Source organism: Lutjanus erythropterus, chromosome 17, assembly GCF_056507025.1.
Source record: "Lutjanus erythropterus isolate fLutEry1 chromosome 17, fLutEry1.hap2, whole genome shotgun sequence".
NCBI lineage: Eukaryota > Metazoa > Chordata > Actinopteri > Lutjaniformes > Lutjanidae > Lutjanus > Lutjanus erythropterus.
In genome coordinates this window covers 27,122,643-27,142,053 of record NC_139333.1, presented here as the reverse complement: position 1 = coordinate 27,142,053, position 19,411 = coordinate 27,122,643, and the positions used below count along the sequence as shown (strand labels likewise).

The 19,411-nt window shown below is 39.8% G+C and overlaps 1 protein-coding gene across 1 annotated transcript in view; it reads left to right on the top strand.

Annotated features, from left to right (window-relative positions):
* The first annotated feature begins 569 nt into the window (after positions 1-569).
* The window catches only part of wnt3 (wingless-type MMTV integration site family, member 3), a 33,362-nt gene continuing 14,520 nt past the window's right edge, over positions 570-19,411 (top strand). Inside the window, exon 1 of the mRNA XM_084740757.1 lies at positions 570-1,001. Within this exon, the coding sequence (XP_084596883.1) occupies positions 922-1,001 (80 nt within the window). The 5' untranslated portion in view covers positions 570-921. The remainder of the gene's footprint in view (positions 1,002-19,411) is intronic.

The window sequence follows — 19,411 nt, the reverse complement described above, 5'->3', positions numbered from 1 at the left end:
CGCAGTTTATGGCTTTATTGTGTCCCCTTTTATGTCCTCCCCTGTTGGGGTGGGCGGACAACAATTTAGAAAATTCACTGTATATATGACCCCGTGAGTGGGACGGAGATTATGCGTGTGTTGACGTGTGTGTATGCACTGTATGCACGTATATCCGGATCAATTAGTCAGGGCACAACCCCCTAAAAATCAATGTGTCAACATGCACGTCAGCGTGTGTGAACCCCAGAGTCTTGGCCTACCTCCTCCAGCCACTTTGGGGAATAATTTTCTTCAATGATCGCGGATGAAACAAGTTGAGTAACAACTCTACTCTACCTTTTTTCATGTGTCCCTCCCTATACCTCCCTCTCTCATTTCCCTCCCTCCCTCTTTTCACTCCTTCCTTTCTTTTCCACATTACCAGGGGGTGGCGTGTGATTGACAGATGGGAACGAATAATAATTTTTTTTTCGTAACCTAAGGCCATCTTCTGTGATTGGCTTGCCAGCTGACATCTCCAAACCTCATTCCCCCCGCCTCTCCTTCTCTCCTTCTCCCCCCCTTTAATATTGGGCCTGTGGATGAGGCATCCTGAGGGAGAAAAAAGTAGAGAGAGAGAAAAAGATATCTACCTTAGGGAAGAACCTCAGAGAGAGGGAGGGAAGGAGAGGACGGGTAGGAGCGTGTGTGCATGTGTGTAAGAGACACTTATTCTCTTAACTACTAGGAGACAGACACACTTTTCCTGGCCCGACTCAAAGAAGGGGGGAAAACAGGAGGAAGATTTTTTTTTTTCTCTCAATATCATTTTAATCTTCCCCCCTCATTCAACAATCAAGCTGCCCTAAAGCTCCTCTTCCTGGAAACTCTTCTTCACTGCCTGCTGGAAGTTCTATGTATTGATCCATTTACCCTCTCACACACTACAAGGCTTACCTCATGGATTTGTATCTGATTGGATATTTGATGTGTGTGTGGTTGTCCAGCTCACGGGTGCTTGGAGGCTATCCCATCTGGTGGTGAGTACAAATCCACAGTTTCAGCATCAAGACCCTATAGCCGCATAAAGAGAGGGAGTCTTTTTGGTCAAATGATCATTTCTGAGAGGGCAGAATGTGCACTTTCAGTTGACTGCGTGGAAAAATGTTCTCCGGCCCAGTCCAAAGAATCTTAACCTCAAATACTAGTGTAACGGAAAAGGCTCGCCGTTCTTTTCCCCTCTACACTCAGGTCCATTTATCATATTGGAGTATGTTGTGATGCAAAGAGGTTGAATTTTTATGTTTGGGAGTTAAAAATGTAGAGTTCTCTTTTGAAGTTTAGAAAAAATACATTAGCAAGTGGTTGTCATGCTGATATGAATTGTCAACAGCCCTGTAAGGACTTTTCCATAAGTCAGTAAGATCATTTATTATTACATAAATTCTGTATATCGCTCAAGGACAATGACAATACTGGTGAAAACTCAACAAAGCCTCCAAAAAGGCTCCTGTTCCTGAGCCGTCAACAATTTCTTTCTTGAAATACAACCATATAATTTCTAAGAGGTGCAACAATCATGACTTAAAAGATCAGCGTCATTTTGTTTTGTTTGCTATTGTGTGTCACTGTTCTACATTCAGGCCGCTGGCCCCTAAAATATGCCGTGAATTGAATCTGAATTTTTTGGGTAAATGTATGGTAAATGCATCTTTGCCACTGACATGGCCGCGCACAATTTTAAAAATATTAGGCCTACAAATTTTGCGGTCTGCCTTTGGGTATCAGCTGTAATTAAATTAATCTTTTTTCTTTGGGGAAAAACAGTTAAGCATATCATTTTGCTTTTCAATTGCACCACAATTCACCCCCTCCACTACGGATTTGTCAGGAGACAATATGTTTAGGTGCCGCAGGGTTTTATTCTTTGTTAAATTATCCCAGATCGCTTTTGGCACCAGCAACTGAAATTTAGAGGTTTATCTCATTACAAATTCAGCTACATGCAGCTGACCTCATGGCTCCTGGTCTTCTTTTGTAACATAAAGCTTCTATTTTGGAGATATTTGCGTAGGCGTATGACAAAGCTCTCTTGGCTCACAACACAATACTTGTCAGAGCTACTGCACTTTTAGTAGCCCAACTAGCATGTGGTCCCACCATAGTGCTGTCCAAACCGCGAGCATCTTCTGGTTTCATTTACAGAGCAGGCAGCTGCCAAGCACACAGGCCACAGGGCTGAAGTGTTAATGGCAAAGAGGACTTTACACCCACTGCTGGCTTCAGCGAGAACCATCAGACAACAGTGACAAAGAGCCTGGGATTCTCTCTGTGTGAATTACCTGCAGCTGTTCTGTTCAAGGAGCTTACATGACACTGGGATAATGTTCGAACCCTAACAATGCGTTCCACCTTTGATTTGGGTAACAAATTTTTGAAGCGTAGGCTGGGCGAGGGGTTACTGGGAGGGTGGAGAGATGAAAAGCCGAGCCGTAGCTCCAGGTGACTGGGCAGGTGCTGAGGAATGGGTGTCAAACAGCGCTGTCAGTGGCATCACCCCGCGGTGTCGAACATGTCCAAAAAGGAGACAAAATGAGATGGTGTGTCAAACAAGAGGGTGCCGAGTTTCAGCGAGGGCCCGGGCAGGCTCCTCTCAGCTTCTGTCTCAGGGGCGAGGACTTGGCCATAAATTCTCCAGCCAAGGTGGGACGGGTTGGAGGGAAGAGGAGTTTTGACTGCTTTATGCCTGGCAGCCTTGCTTTTACAAGATGGGGTGTTGAAAACAAAACAGGGCATAAATAACTCTGGTGATATGCACATATGCATGGACGCAGATGAGGTGTAGTAGAAAGAAAAGGCATAGCAAACTAATGAGGTGGGTTTGGAAAGGCGAGACTGAGCAGTAAATTGCCTTCTTGAAATGCAAGAATGTTGGGGAAACAGGAGTTTTGTACAAAATGGAGAAAATCAAAGTTTGAGGGAATTCACGGCAGCTTAAAGCTATGTTGTGACCACACATAATCCACAGGTCCTACAGGGTCTCTGTCCAATTATCTGACAACGCCATCCTCTCTGTGTGGTTTGAAAGGGAAAAAAGATCTGTTCTTGGATGTATTGCTGTGTTTTGGTTTCACCTTTGAACTTATGTTTAATAATCACGAAACATCTTGAAAGACTATGACAGAATATTCTGTACTTTTCAGCTGCAACCTTTAATCGAGCGTTTTTTAAGAAAAAATATCCAAATTCACTGATTTTAGCCTCTAAAATGTGAATATTTCCTAGTTTCTTTAGTCGTCCTTAAGAGTAAACTGAATATCTGGGCTGTGGACAAAACAAGACATTTGAGGACATCACCTTTGGTTTGGAAAACATTTTTCACAATTCTGACATTTTATGGAACAAACAACCTACTGATTATGAGAAAATGTTCAGCAGATCAATCTTTAATGAAAGCAATCCTTAGTTGCAGCTCTACTATTCTTAAAAAAGGGATAGCTCACCCCAAAATCAAAAATACAGATTTTTCTCTGGCCTGTAGTGCCATTTATCCATCTAGATTTTTTTGACATGAGCTGCAGAGTTTTAGAGATATCAGCCATAGAGATGACTGCCGTGTCTCCAAGATAATGGGACTAAATGGCATGCGGGTTTGTTGTACTAAAGGCACAAAAAAAAAAAAAAAACACTTGAAAATTTCAAAACAAGTGTCTCTTTCCAAAAATCATGACCCATTTACTCAAGATAATCCACACAGAATAGAAAAGAAAGTAGTTCTTACATGAACCTGCTCACCACAAAGTGTGAGGATTATCTTGGGTAAACAGGTCATGAATTTTGGAAAGAGACGCTGGATTTTAAATGTTCAAATATATTTATTTTTTTATTGCTTTGAGCACCACAATCTGAGTGCCATTTAGGCCCATTACACTGGAGAGAAGGCATCTCTACGGCTGATACCTCCAAAACTCTGCAACTCACACCAAAAAAATCTAGATGGATAAACAGCGCAAGAAGGGAGAGGTAAAACATGTCATTTTGATTTTGGGGTGAACTGTCCCTTTAAACACCGATGTTGTTAATAAGAGTCACGGCTTGTATTGCATTAAGCCTGTGTGTCTTAACTCATCAACCATCTTCAGAGCAGCTTAAGCCACTCTGTCAGCCGGAGAGTGTGTTTGCGTTCCTTGCGTAAACAGCGGTGGTTGTAAGTGAATGATGACAGTCATTTTTCAGCGAGGAATTACCTCAGCTGAATTTACGCCAATAACATCCATCGAGCACCAGCAGTGATTATCGGTTTAACTCTGTCATATCACGCCGCGCAGCCACGAGATGTTTAAATCCAATAACTGTTATTCCCTTAATCCCCTGTTACCATCACTGCTGTTGAATCTGCATGAGAAAGTGGACGCTTGATGTAATTTTCTTTGGTGATCACTGTAATAACATCTCATATGGATTCTGCTTTTCCACAAACATTTCCCAATGCTTAAGATTACTTGATATTTACATTGTTGTAGTTATTAAATCAAACAGAGAACAATGGTAGGAAAACTAAGTCAAATAAAGAGACTGTGTAAGTGTTAACTGCTGTATGGCAAACTGTAAAACAACAAATTTGTGAACACTTTGTCAATTCAAAAATCAGCAATCAATACCGTCCTGAAAAAACTATATTTATTTAGATTAGTACACGTTTAACTTCCACTCAAAGGAAACATTAAAGCTACGACAAGGAGTTTTTAACTTGTAATTAAATTAATTAGTGATGCCTCTGTATGACCAACATAACTTAACAAGACAACTAGTGAGAAGACTGATGATTTCTATGTAGTTCTTTTTAATGGCTGCCACCTGGTCGGACTCTGTTAAATCAGATGAAATGAGCCTTTTTCACAGGCAAAGTTACAGTGAGTGGCACTTAAAGACAAGCAGGAGGAAAATTTTATTGAGATCATTTTATTTTTTACGTTATGTTTTGTGGTTATTATGGTGAAAACATTACCGCTTTTATCCACAGGGGGCTCCAAAATCAACACAATATGACAGTTTGATGTAGCAGCTTTAACAGCAGTCTTACTGGAAAACATAAGCAATATACAGTAGAGCTGGCACAAACAATTATTTTCATTATCAATTAATCTGGCAATAATTTTCATGAGTAATCCTTTAGCCTGATCATTTAATCAATGAAATGTCAAAAAAAGTGTGGAAAAACGCTCATCACAATTTTCCCGCAGCCCAAAGTGACGCCTTAAAAGCCGCTTCTTTTGTCCAACCAACAGTCCAAAACCCAAAGACTCTTCACTTACAATCATATATGACAAAGAAAAGCAAAAAAGCAGCAGATCCTACAGCAAATATTTGACCCTTGCTTGAACAATGACTCAAATTCTAAAATAAATCATAAACAATTTTGATAATGAGTTTGAGTATTTTTTAAGAGGAAAAAGAAGTCAAAATTCTCTGATTACAGCTTAAATGTGAATATTTTCTGTTTTTAGAAAACCGAATGTCTTTGGGTTGTGGGATAAACAAGATATTTAAGGGCGTTGTCAACTTATTTTCTTTGAATTGACTAATCAATTAATTGTTGCAGCTGCAACATAAAGTAGTCATAACTGGTTAATATTCAGTCACTGCCACAAATTAAATCCTAGGTTATAGGAGTTAAGAAACTAAAAACAAGAAATAAGATTGTTAACAGTGTAGAAGAGCAACTTTAAAGGATAAAATATCTTTGATATTAATGCTATTCTGCAGTTAGGCTCTGTGCATTTAAAAACTTTTCAATGATTCAAATCTGACATTTAATTCAAATTTGAAGCACGTATAAGCCTATAAATACAGCTTCCTGACTAAAATTGTATTTGCTGTTTGAAGCACTACTCGCGGAAATTTTGGGCCTCAATAAAATCAGTGGCATCCCTCTCGAAAAGATCTCACACAGACCTATCTGGGTTTACCAAACTGCCCAGTCAATACACAGACCTTTCCAGTTCAACCTGAGCGGCTTAAATGGGGCTCTAGAGTCCATCTCTGGGTCTCAGGAATGTCATTATCTGACTGTGACACCCCCCCCCCCACCACCTCCAATCTTCAATCCAATCTTCAACCCCAGAACCCCTACCATTGGCAAAGGGATCACTTAAATGATTCTTACTGCGGGAAAATCCTCCGTCTGCCGCCTTGTGTGAAAAGATCAAGGATGTTTGGGTATTATTCTCCACAGTGCAGTGGAAGGTAGAGAAAAGAGCAGGAAAGTCCAGAAGAATGTCATTCATAAGACACTTTGGGGTTCCATTATGAATGGCTGAGGGCCGCCATAGGGCCAGGGTCAAAGGCAATTTTGGGCTAAAGCCAGAGAGAAATGTCTCCACAGAGTGACATTCATAGGGATACAGGGAATATATCGATGGAGTAAATTCAAAAACATGTATGACTAATCGGTCAAACTTTATTTATCTAGCACCTTTCATACAGGTTAGCAGGCCTGCACAATATGAGAAAAATCTGTGATGTGTGATAACATTGCTCAGTATTGCGATGATGATATGACTTGTGATAAATTAACAAATATTTAAGTGTGCATATTAACTTGTTTCCTCTGCAAGCTGCCACTACTGCGGGGTGCAACATTAATTAAATTGTTTTATTTACTGGTGATTATTAAATAACATCCAAATAAATAATGGAACTAGTAACTAGTGTTTTTTTGAAACACTGCAACTACCTGATCACCTGAGTTTCATATAAACACTGGCAAATCACTGAAGAAGACATCCTTTAACACCACCTTACTAAACTCCCATTTCCAGGATAATTGAAATGCTTGTTTGTACTTCAGCTCATAAACTTTGTCTTCAATCCGAGGTATCCACGGCTCCATCTGTTAGATCAAATGTTTGCATACTGAGTGTGAATGCATGGCATGTGTAAAAATAATTGTTTTTTATTCACTGCATTTCAGCCTTTTGCAATGTGTTTTCACGCGTGTTCATAGCGAATGAAAGTTAGATTTATAGGTCATTACTACAGGTTAGTGCAATTCACAGATGACTGATAAGCTGATACTAAGACAGACCAAGTTTAGACTGAAGACGGGAGTAAAACAGGATGAGTAACATGTTTTAAAATGACCCACCCCTTGGCCTTAAGCAGATGTGTAGCTGCTGCTAAGGTATTACATCAGTTTATAAGGCTCAAAGAACTGATCAAAAACACTTGCGTTTTATATTATATATTTTTATCTACTGATCTTAAAGAATGCTGCACAATGACCAACAATGCACAGGCCTTTAAGTTAACTTGTACTGAAACAGCAACTATATTTGTATACAGAAAATATTCTGCTTTTTCCCCTTTATTCCAAAAAAGACAATATTCCTACTAAGCTGTATACATGACTGACGAAAATGAATATTCCATTAGGATTCAGGTTTATATGCAGCCCCAATTAATGTAATTATGCATGTCCTATGATATATTACATATCATATCAAAAGCATATCCAAAAAGCTGTTGATACCCAAGTCATAATGTTTAAAAGTAAGTATGTTTCTCCTTCCAACAAGAAATGTCAGCATCTTTTATGTATTTGGTTTGTTTACAACACACAGACCTGACCAAAAACAGGAAAAGTGTGTTGCAAACAGCAGTAAAAACCCAAGTGTGCTGTATACATGTCCAAAGAATGGTCCTAAAACCGGAATAATATCAGCATATCCCATGTCTTAATCGGAATAGGGCCTAATTAGGAAAATCCAAACAGAATATACTTTTTAAATGACCTGTATCAAATTTGGAATATTAGTGGACAAACAGTTGGACCTGTAAATGTAGTCAGTGAGAGTTAACGTCATGTGTTGATCCAACACATTACTTCACAAAACATTCAAAGGCTGTTTTCAGTGAGCAGGCATGTGGGATGACATTATCCAGTCAAACCCCAGCTAGGTGAGAGGTTCAAAGGAGAGTGGTATTTCAAAGCAACGAAGGCGAGTCCTAATCTTCACCCACCATCAAAGGACGTGCAATGTGCTGTTGTAGGAAATGACAAAGTCCCCCAGTGCACAGCTATTAGCTGCACTAAAACACAGGCCAGGACAGTTCCTCAAAGGGAAAATGGCAACGGCCAGGGGCAAAGAGATCATTAGGGGACACGTGTGGAGGCACAAACACACAAAATTTAAAGTCTTCATTACCTGGCTGATCTCACCTGGATGGCTTGTTACAGATGCTAATTACTGGCAGAGAACAATTTCTCTGACACACAGGGTCAGTGACAGAGATGTGCTGATCACACCTGTGCAGCCTGTATTCAGTCAAAGCCCACAGGTCACTGAGGTCAACGAAAACAGGTCAACAAAAACACCAAGTGTGGAGATGAACATCCTTCAGTATATCTAAATGACAAAGGATCCAGTTTACATATTGTAAAAAAGGTGCTATCTTTGATTTTAAATAGAAGGTTTCATGTCTTTGCAATAACAAATCATCAGCTGCAAAAATGAGTGATAATCACATAATGACATAACATTACACATTTACCCACCTCAGGCTATTTAACTGGGCTTTTAATGTCATGAGGAAATGAAAAATAGAGAAAAAAATGCTGTATCCTTATGTCGGCTTGAACCAACCGATTTCAACCAATAATCATGACATCCACACATCAGTCAAGCCTCTACTTTTAGCAGTGCGGCAAAGAGCTAAGATTCATTATTTAGTAAGATATAACAACGGGAATTCACCATAGTGTGTCAAATGAAATTATTCTGTTTTGTCCCACCTGCTTATGATGTTTCACACAGAAATGCATCACAAAATTAGATACACCTGAAATGCCATTTCATTTAGACTCTAAATACTACTGCCAATGTTATATCTGGGATTTCATACTGATAGCAAAATAAGATCCTTTTTTGCTGTTTAAAATTTCGATACCGATTGTTAGCAATCAAAGAGAAAGTTCATTGATATTTGGAACTGGAATACATTTACATTGGTAAAGAAAGTCTTAGTCAAAATATAGAAAACAAAACATTTTCTGCTACTTTATACTTCCACTTCACAACATTCTGTGAGGCAAATGTACTTTTTACTCTATAAGGGGACATTTCCTAAAGTTTGAGAAAGTTTTATAATTTCAGTTTGTTATTTTGCAGATTTGGGCTACAACTAACGATTATTTTCTCGATTAACCAATTACTTGTTCAGGTCAATAAAGTGGCAGAAAATTGTGAAAAATGTCAATCAGTGTTTCCCAAAGCCAAAGGTGACGTCCACAAATGTCTTCTTTTGTGCATAACCAGAAAAAAAAAAAAAAAAATCACGATTAAGAAGCTGGAATCAGAGGATTGAGCAAGATTACAGTGTGGACTTCAGACAGAGAGCAGTGGCTGCATCAGAGCCAAAGGAACACACTTTTCAAATTATTTATTTTGTTGGCAAACTGATAAAAAATAATTGTGGTAATTGTAAAACTCCTGAATGTCTGAGCCAATAATGGGCCAGGCTGATAATCTGTCGACTCCTTGTCAAAACACAAGTGGATGAAAAAGAACTTTTTCTAAATAAAACAGTCTATAATTGGTCAAATTTGTATCTAAATCAGGAATTATCAAACCAAAGAAAACGTGAACAAGAGAGCCAATCTGCCCTGATGTGTGATGCCAGCTTTAGGAACCCTCGGCACATTTCAGCCTGCACCAAAAAAAGTATTGCTCTACAACAACCAGCCTACTGAGGGAAGCAAATGGAAAAAAGGGAGAGGCAGAAAGGCATGACAGGTGGTTTCATAAAGATGGGGACCTGCAGATCAATTAAAAAGGGGGTTATTAATGCCTGAGAGGGAAATTTGTGCAGACTGGCAAGCTTTGTTAACCAGATTTATGCCCCACAATGTAGTAAGAGGTTTTTTCTAATCAACCAAGCATGAGAAAGTCAACAGCAATTAGATTTTTAATTACTTTTAAAGACACTGTGTGGTGTTTGTAATTTCCACACAGAAATTCCAGACATACGACGGAAGATTCCAGACAATCCATTACGAGTTATGAGTTGCATAGGATACATTACAGCTGACAATTCAAGCAGCAGTGCCAACAAGCTGGCCCTAATGAGCAGAGGCAGCGAACAATGCGCTGTTTGAGCTGTGTTTCATTCACACAGTCTCTCAAGACTCTCATTCAAACAAGCTCTGTCCTTTCAAGACAACAGCCCAGACTCTGTTGTGTCCACCTACAGACAGACCGAGACACCGAGCCTCCACTCAGACATGCATTTGTCAGTGCCTTGTGTTCTCCAGTGCACTTGTGTGCAGAGCTACTGCTGCTCTCATTCACTTCCTGACAGGCAGGTTCACAAGTTTACACCCTGTTCAGTTTCCCTCTTCACGTCTCCATACATGTGACTGCAGGGGCTCCTTGTCCCAACTCCACACTCTCTGCAACACAGAGGGGAAAGGAGGGGAGGCAAAGGAGGTAGAAAGAAAGAACAGGTTGGAACATTTTTCAGGGGTCCTGTCATTTTTTATCTGATCAGCCAGGAGCTGTTGGACTACAAATCAAAAGTGTGCCAAAGAAAAAGAGAAGACAACAAAACACAGACGGGAGATTTGCATTCCAGCCTCCACCAGGAGAAAGTCCCATCCTCGGGCAAAGCCGGCAACTTTCCTTGGCCCACTTACTCTCTTTCGCGTGTCTTTATCTCCCCGCGGACTCTGTTGTGGGATTTATACATGAGATTCTGATGGCAGTGTTCTCAATGCACGTCTCTGACTGCTCTGCTAGGGCCTCATTTAGCAACACGATGTCCTCCAGGCAAATCTGACAAGTTGAGCTGCGGCGTCAACATATAGAGGTAAATTAGAGGTAGATTAGAGTTTAATGCAAACAATATTCTTGCAGTCTGTTACTGCAGAGGCCTTTTCAAGAGCCTGCTGGTTCTCACACAACACACTTAGGACTCAGTGCCTCAGGCAGAAAACCCAGCATAAGCTAACATTAATTTCTCTTTAATGAAATAAGTTAACTTGTTCAGACACGGCTAAGAACGACTGGCACCCATCGTCAATAACCGCTATGGCAAACACATTGGAATACAATAGCATTTTATCAAATCTGTTTGCAAAGGCTGAATCCTTTCAAATCACTTATTGACTCAACTTAGCTGCAGCTTTAAACCATTACAAGTAACAGAAAATATAATAAAGGTCATATTTAAGAAGTATCCCACATGTTTTGTAAACTGCTCTTTGTCAATGCTATAAAAGAGAGGAGATAAAAGATTTGACGAAAGATTTATGAACACATCAGAGCTGAACAAATCCAGGTATTTTACCAACTCAGAAACTAATTGTATGTATGCACAAATGAGGTGTAGCTGAATGCATCATCAGCTCCAAGTCTTCTTTTGACCTGAAAGCAGTAGTCTGGAGTGTCCCAGCTTGTGATGAAACTGAATGGAAAGTTATATCATCATGTGTCAGCAGTTTTCAGCTTGTCCTGCAACAAGGGTGCAACCCAATTATTGCTGTTACAATGTTTGCACAATATTGGCCTTTAAGCATCCCACCTCTTGCCATTATGGTAGCGATAATGTTGTTGGAAATAGTAGGAACTTACAAGTAGCAACACAACTGTGCAGCTCAGTCTGCCTTCACACATGCACGCATGTTTCCATGAGTCTTTGAACAGTGCCTAAGGAATAATGCATGGAGGGATGGATTGTGACAGGCTCTCTAATCCCTCTCTTTTCCTCTCTGCTTCACTCTCATACTTCGGTTGCCACTTAAACATTCCAATTTGTTTGGAGCAACAAACCAGTAAATACTTGGAGAAAAACAGTGGTGTAAACTAACAAAATACATACACAAGTACTGTACTTAAAGTGTGTAAGATTTAATGGGATTCATTGGTAAAATAAGAGAGAAAGGGCATATGATAGTCATAAGCATGTTTTCATTGGTGTATAATCACCTGAAAATAAGAACTATTGTGTCGTTGTTACCTTAGAATGAGCTCCATATATCTGCAATGGTTGCAGGTCCTCTTGCACGGAGGCCACGACGTTGCATCGCTATGTTTCTATGAAATTTTGAGGCAGAATATTATTATTATTGTTATACAAATTGTGAATCCTATGGTAATGCATTATGTTGTTTTTTTTTTTTTTTTTACCATATTGTGCAGCCCTAATGCATGGAAGGGGAAGGGGAGGGTAAGGCAAGTTGTATTCAGTTGGTTGCATTCTACAACCTCATCACTAGATGCCTCTAAATCCTACATACTGGTTCTTTAGGTTCAGTTGAGGTATTTGCACTTAGAGTATTTAAATTTCATGTTACTTTAGGTTTATACTCATTTTAGAGGGAAACACTGTACTTTTTACTCCACATTTGAAGGGCTCATTTGCAAAACAAATTTCATTTAATTTCCTAAATCTTTTTTGATGCATCACAAGGAAAATCAAACAAGTGCTGGGTTGTTATAAGAAGATATTATGAGCATGTTTTTTTTAAATTGTGCTCATAGGGAGAAGATTAATCAAACTTGGTTGGTTTATTAGTTTTAAGAATGGTGTTTGTTTTTGCAAATGAACTCCTTATTTATATTTATATTTATATATAACCCTAACACCTAAAGTTAGGAGTTTCTTTGTAGATTTTTACCAAGTATTAAACAGACAAATCAGGCAATAAAATACACTTCTATCCATGAAAATACCCTAAAGCATAATAATCAAGGTACTCCACCTCAACCAGTGACATGAAAATACATGTATGTTCATCTATGAATAATAACAATGCAATAGTATGAAATGAGCCTAACATAGCAATTACAGGGGCCTTTCTGCCTTTACTGTCACAATACATACATTTTCGTAATAAGTACCCTTACTTGAATAAAATTTTAAATACTGGACTTTATGGAACATGTCTACCTTGTGGTATATGAGGCTAAAGAGCTGAGTTCTTTGTCTAGCGCTTGGTAAAACTCGGAAACAACATATAATTTAGCATTACTTACATTTACAAGCTACTGCTTTAAAGAATGAGTTAAGTTTATGTTTATGTTAGCCAAGTAGTTTAAGCTAGCAGTGACGATTGACAGGACACGCGCGTGCAAAGCGACGTCAGTAGTGTCGACAAGGGAATCGTTGATATGTGAATCTCGCGAGATTTGTACAAGCTCTTCATTCATTGTAAAGGTTGTACAAAACAATTATGTATTACGATGTACAAACGATGTAGTTACGATTTTTTTAGGTTTACAAACAAAAAACACTTGGTTACGGTAAGAAAAATGTCGTAGTTTAGTTGAAAATGATCACTCTCGCGAGATCTGTCTCCGGTCTGGGGTTACTATCTAGACAAGACCGTGGTTAATGACAAGGATTTACCAGCTTCTTCTCTAACTACATAAAAAGGTGGAATTATCAAAGGTAAAGTTGACAGTCTTTATCCAAATCATCGTTTACACTTCGTTTACAAGACGTCTTTGAACTGGTATTAAACGTTATATTGGAGGCACGCAGTTAAAGTAAACTAAGCTAGCTCTGTTTCTACTAAATACAAACAAGTCAAATTTTGTCAGCAGCAGGTTGAAGTCACTTACCACTGTTTTGAAGACATTTTGAGACTCCTCAAAGATTCTTCTAACATCCAAAAGACCGTTTTCACAGCAGCCATACTGACATAAAACAGTAGAGTAAACACAAATGTCACCAATGATACTATTTAAGGTCCCATTCCATTTAGTTTAGCTAGCAGAGCCTTTCCAATGAGCCAACATGCACAATAGCAGCACCCTGACTCTGTTTGACTTGAACACAGTGACCTCAATTAGTATCAGTGGTAACACCTGTGTTTACCTGCTGTTTCATGTCAAAATACCTGCTGTGAAAAAGGTTTATTTGAACCAAAGAAAAGTAGTAATTTTACATTTTGGTTATGTGTCGCACAAAAGTGAGCAACGTTTCCACAGGTCCTTAAAAAAATCTTTAAAAGTCTAAAATCCAGTAATCTGAATTTTAGGCATTGAAGTTTCTTAAATATCTTGAATGTGATTTTGACAGATCTTAAAACGGACTCGATTACTTAGTTAACATTCCTCGTATAAAGTTGCATCAAGTTCAGTCTCACTTTTCCATGTTTTGTACACACTACAAAACAAAACCAACATACACTCACAATGTTAATTCCTGCAACTTTCGTACTTCTTTTTTGCTAGAATTGCTGTGAACTAGATCTTACTCTGCATTTATAAAAGTCTTTAAAAGTCTTACATGTCACTTGTTGAAACCTGCAGAAAGCCTGAGCAAGGAGGAGAGCACATGTTCATTTGATTGACTTTATCGTAATAATCTAGCAAAAATCGTAAATATAAAAACAATATGAAAGGCACACTCTGATGCTAATTTACATCTAAATTCCTAAGGTTATGAAAATAAACTGCATTAAATTAACTATCTATTTAAAGTAATAAGAAAGCTGTTTTCACAGGTGATGAAACTTGCTTTTTGTTGCAATGTGGGGAGATCGATCAGTCTCTTTTCCATGTCATGCTTGCACAATTTAAGATACTTTTTCAGTATCCGAAGTACATAACAGAAAGATTAGGGCCAGGGCCCAAAATAGTGTAGAGAGCCCACATTGGGTTTGCCCCAATAAACTGACTTATTGTACTCTCCTCCCGTAATAAGCAGCAACTCTGATGAATTATATTGAAGTTGCATTTGATTACATGTACGCATCATTGTAGAAAATGAGTACTAAAACTACAATGATTAGTTGATTTATTGGTTAGTTGTTAACTATTCAATAAATGTGCCTCTATTTTGATAATTATTTTGAGTCATTTTATAAGAAATTCTTTTGATTTCAGCCTCTCAATTGTGAATATTTTCTAGTTTTTTTGTCCTCTACTACAGTTAACTGAATGTCTTTTGATTGTGGATTTGATAATGCCACCTTGGGCTTTGGGAAACACTGTGGTTGTTCACCGATTTCTTAACATTTTCTGGGCTAAACAACTAATTGATTAATTGAAAAAAATGATCAACAGATTAACCAGTAATAAAATAAACTGCTTGAGCAGGCTCCTGATCCTAGAAACATACGTATGAGCTGTGGTCATGAACTTCAAACTGTCTCTGTAGGACATCAGGCTAAAGGCAGTGAGGTCAGATGTCATGTTCTGCTCAACAGGTTCACAGGGTCACCTGGTACTTTTTGTGCCTCTGGACATATGAGGCTGTCACACAAAGAAAGCTCATCTGTGCTACACACTGACCCCTGTAACGCAGACCTCCCACAATAGCAGCTGCAAAATATTTCTCAGTCCTTGACTACTCACCTCTTGACTCAAGCAGACTAAATACAAACTGAGATATGCCATAGAGCAGTGGTTCCCAAACCTTGTTAACTGTTAAACGTCCAGCTACGTAGGCTCTCCACCCACCTGTATATGATTTTTTTTTTCATGTTTACAGTCCCCATCCACACATACCTATACAGTAGGGCTGCAAGCTAATGATTATTTTCATTGTCAATTGATATGTTGATTATTTTCTTGATCAATCGATTAGTTGTTTGGTCTATAAAATGTCACAAAATGCTGAAAAATGTTGATCAGTGTTTCCCAAAAAGCCCAAGATAACATCCTCAATTGTCTTGTTTTGCCCACAACCCAAAGATATTCAGTTTACTGTCATAACAGAATTTAAAAAAACAGCAAATATTTACATTTAAGCTTTTTCTCAAACAAATGACTCACACTAGCTAATCTATTATCATTTTATTTTCCCTTGAAACAGTGAAATACATAACACAGGTTTGTGAGAAAGATGCACTGAGAGGATACACACACGTCTGCACACTACTGCAGTGTTTGAATTAATTTTCTTAAGTATAAAATTTTTTGTGTACCGCTACATCTCTCCTCATAACCCTGGAGATGCAGGTAACCCAGTTTGGGAATGGGGCAACAGAGTAACCCCTGCCAGCTGACTCTTTTAGCCGACTCTTTTAGCCAAGCAGTAGAGGTTGTAGTAGTGATTTTATTACATTGGGAGTGGTGAGTCAAAAGTTTTTGTTGACAGTGTTATAGTCTTGATTGCGTGAATTTCCACTCTTGAGCGAGGTGTGTGGTGGAATCCCTTTGTTTCCTCTGTCTCATATCTGTGGTTTCCAGCAGCCCGTCATACTTTCACATCAGCCCCATTTGGATACTGAGAAAACCCCCAACCAAGCCGTAAACCCCCCAGGCCAGTAGTGGCCCCATACGGACCTGCCTGGGCATGCACCTGCCAAGCCCTGCCGCTCGCTGCTGCTCTGCTGCTTGTCTCGTCCCCTGCAGCAGATTCCCCCGGCATTCTGCCTCTGTGGAGGTCTCTGCGTCTGCTGCTCCCTCACTCGGTTGAGACACGTTGCTCGTGGCTTCCGAGAAGTGAGGCAGAGCAGGCAGGATCAGCATGGCACACATGTGGTCTGCATGCATGAGTCTGCGTGTGTGTCTGTTTGCACGATACGCCTCATAACCCCTCAGGGTTAAGACTCTCATTAGCACCTAGCCAAAAAGATATCCCTTTCATCTCATCTGTCCATACGGATCAAGTGAGGCACATCCTTTGCAAACAAAGACGAATAGGCTGGCAGATCCTCAGCCTGTAGTCCAAACATGCTACGTCCACCACAAAGTCCCATGCGGTTAGCTAATTGATTCCATCAGAAATCCCGAATTCCGAGTGTGTCATAGTGGTGGGTAGGCTGTTTAGATGTCCTGAACAGAACCCCAAATGTAGCAGAGGTTGGCACAGGGGTCTAAATACAGAGATGTTTCACTGGGCAGGACGGATTTTCCTTTGAGTTGATTGACTGATGTTGTTGGGGATCGTGTGAGTTCAAATCCAAGTTGTGTGCAGGGCATCATCCTCTCTAGTCCATCCCATGACTGTGAGATTAATGGGCAGTAACCAAGCTTAGCAGACAGTGTAATTAAGGTCCTTAGTCACTCAGTCACCAGACAGAGTGAAGTCAGCAACACTTGAACGCAGTGATGTTGGTTGGATTGGGACTGGCAGATGAGCTCATGTGGCTGCTTTCGCTTGGGTACACTCGAGACAAGAACATGAATGGAGATTGATGAGCGCTATCAAATTACTAACTCTGCATCGGAACATCAAATTGAGCAAAACAGCATTTAAAGTTGGATATGAAAGAGAAGAGACTTATTTTCCCTCGTGCATGGAAGTGTTTGAAAGTTTTGAATAGTTTATGTAACTGTACTATCCTTGAGGATCAGACAGGACTTCATACTGAAACATAAGCATTGTTTGTTGTGTATCAGTGTCAGTGAGGAGGCTCACGCCAGCGACACAAGTGGCTGATTATGAGATCATCACATATTCCATTCGACCAGCTGTAAAAGCAAAACAAGCCGGCCTCTCAGGTCTCAGTGTGTAAGCTCCGCTGGCAGTCGTGGATACCTGCGAGCCCCGTGTAACAATGCTCACCTGAGATCAAAAACAGCATATGGGAGGGAGGAGAGAGGGGCGCTGGGAGGTGGGGGCAGGGTTTAGCCATACGTAGAAAGCAAAAAGCGCACATGAGCTGTGAACCTATCTAAGGGGGGATTTTTTCCCTGTGACTTCAATGGCTTGACTTTTGTGTTGGGGTGGGGCACTGCACTGCACTCATCTGTCAGAGTCAGTGGCTGCTATGATTGGGTTGCACCCTGCGGGGGTCCTGAGGTCATCCTGAGTGGCGCTCTGATCTGATCAGCGTCAATTGTTCCCCCATGATCCTCTCATGGCCTCCAGCGCCACGTTGTCCACCCAGACTCAGCCAAGTGCTGGAGAGCCTGCTCGGCACTGATAAAGCTCTTCTCTCAGAACTGTGAGTTGGCAGCACATCTTCACATCCCAAACCCTGTAAACACCCAAATCACACCCATCTATTGGAAAACCTTCATGTCTTAAAGGGACAGTTCACATCAAAGTCAAAAGTACATATTTGTCCTCTTACTTGTTGTGCTATTTATCTGTCTCTCTTCTCTTGGCGTGAGCAGCAGACTTTTGGAGAGATCAGTCATAGAGGTGTCTGCCTTCTCTCCAGTATAATGCAACTAAATGGTACTTGGTTTGTGGTGCTCAAAGCATCAAAAACACTCAACAACACTGTCTCTTTCCAGAAATCATGACCCGATTTCTCAGAATAATCCACAACAGTTTCATATAGGAACTATTTTCTTTCAACTGAACTACATCTGTCAACCATATCACCGCACAACCAAACTCAGTGATGCTAACGTCACAGCTCAGCCGAGGAGGACGCCATTAATGCTAACATCCCCCACTCATTGATACAGTGTGCGGAAAAAAGTTCCAACATGAAACTGCTCACAACGATGTCTGTGGATTGTCTGGAGAAACTGAGTTGTGATTTCTAGAAAGAGACATTGCTGTTGAGTTTCTCAAATGTATTTTTTGTTGGTTTGAGGACCACAAGCCCACTGCCATCTTGTTCCATTATATTGGAGAGAAGTCAGACATCTCTGTGGTTGACATTTTCAAAACTCAGCAACTCACACCAAAATTATCTATGGATAAATGGCTCTACAGGTAAGGAGGAATATATGTATTTTGATTTTGGGGTGAAGTCTATCTGTGACAATTCAGACCTGTACATAAACATATTTGTTTCTTCAGTTATTAAACTTATGCCCAGAAATAAATAAACAAGAAACTTGAGTCTGCCATCAGACAGTAGGCTAAATGCAGGACCTTCTGGCTGAAACCAAACAGTTTTGTTTGAGCTTGTCACCACAAAAAGCATGTTAAAACATGGGAATGGAAAACATGTTTTCTCTCTCCCTCTACCTTTTATTTCAAGAGAAATAGAAAGCAATTAAAATTAATTACCTGAATGAAACTATAATGGTTTCTGGCATCACAAGCAGATCTTGGCTGTCTCATGGTGGTGATTAATCCCTGCTTAGGCACATCTGTACGGGCCTTCTGCAGGGGCACATTGCTTCAGATATGTTGTTTTTCATCCATCACCAGCAGGCTCTGCTGTATATGCTGTCATTCTTAAAAAGTCAACTACAGAGGAAAACCGCAAATGAATGATGGGACTACAGAGGCAGGTGTTTTCATATATTTGAAACAGTGTGAGGGGGCTTTTCCCAAATGGAGCAGACAGGTTCTCGTGTGTTATCTGTTAGATCAGCAGTTCTGTGTATGCTAACAAGTGGGAACACTTTGAAAAGTCAGTACTAATGGCTTGTATCCTTGCCCTGAAGTGGGTGTTATTAGCTCCCCCCCCTGCTGAAAATAAAAGACAAAATAAACTTGTTGTATAAACTATATTAAGAAGATAATTCAATTAAAAACACTCAAGTATGAATCACAGTGCTGTCATAGACCTACGCTTACAGTTAAA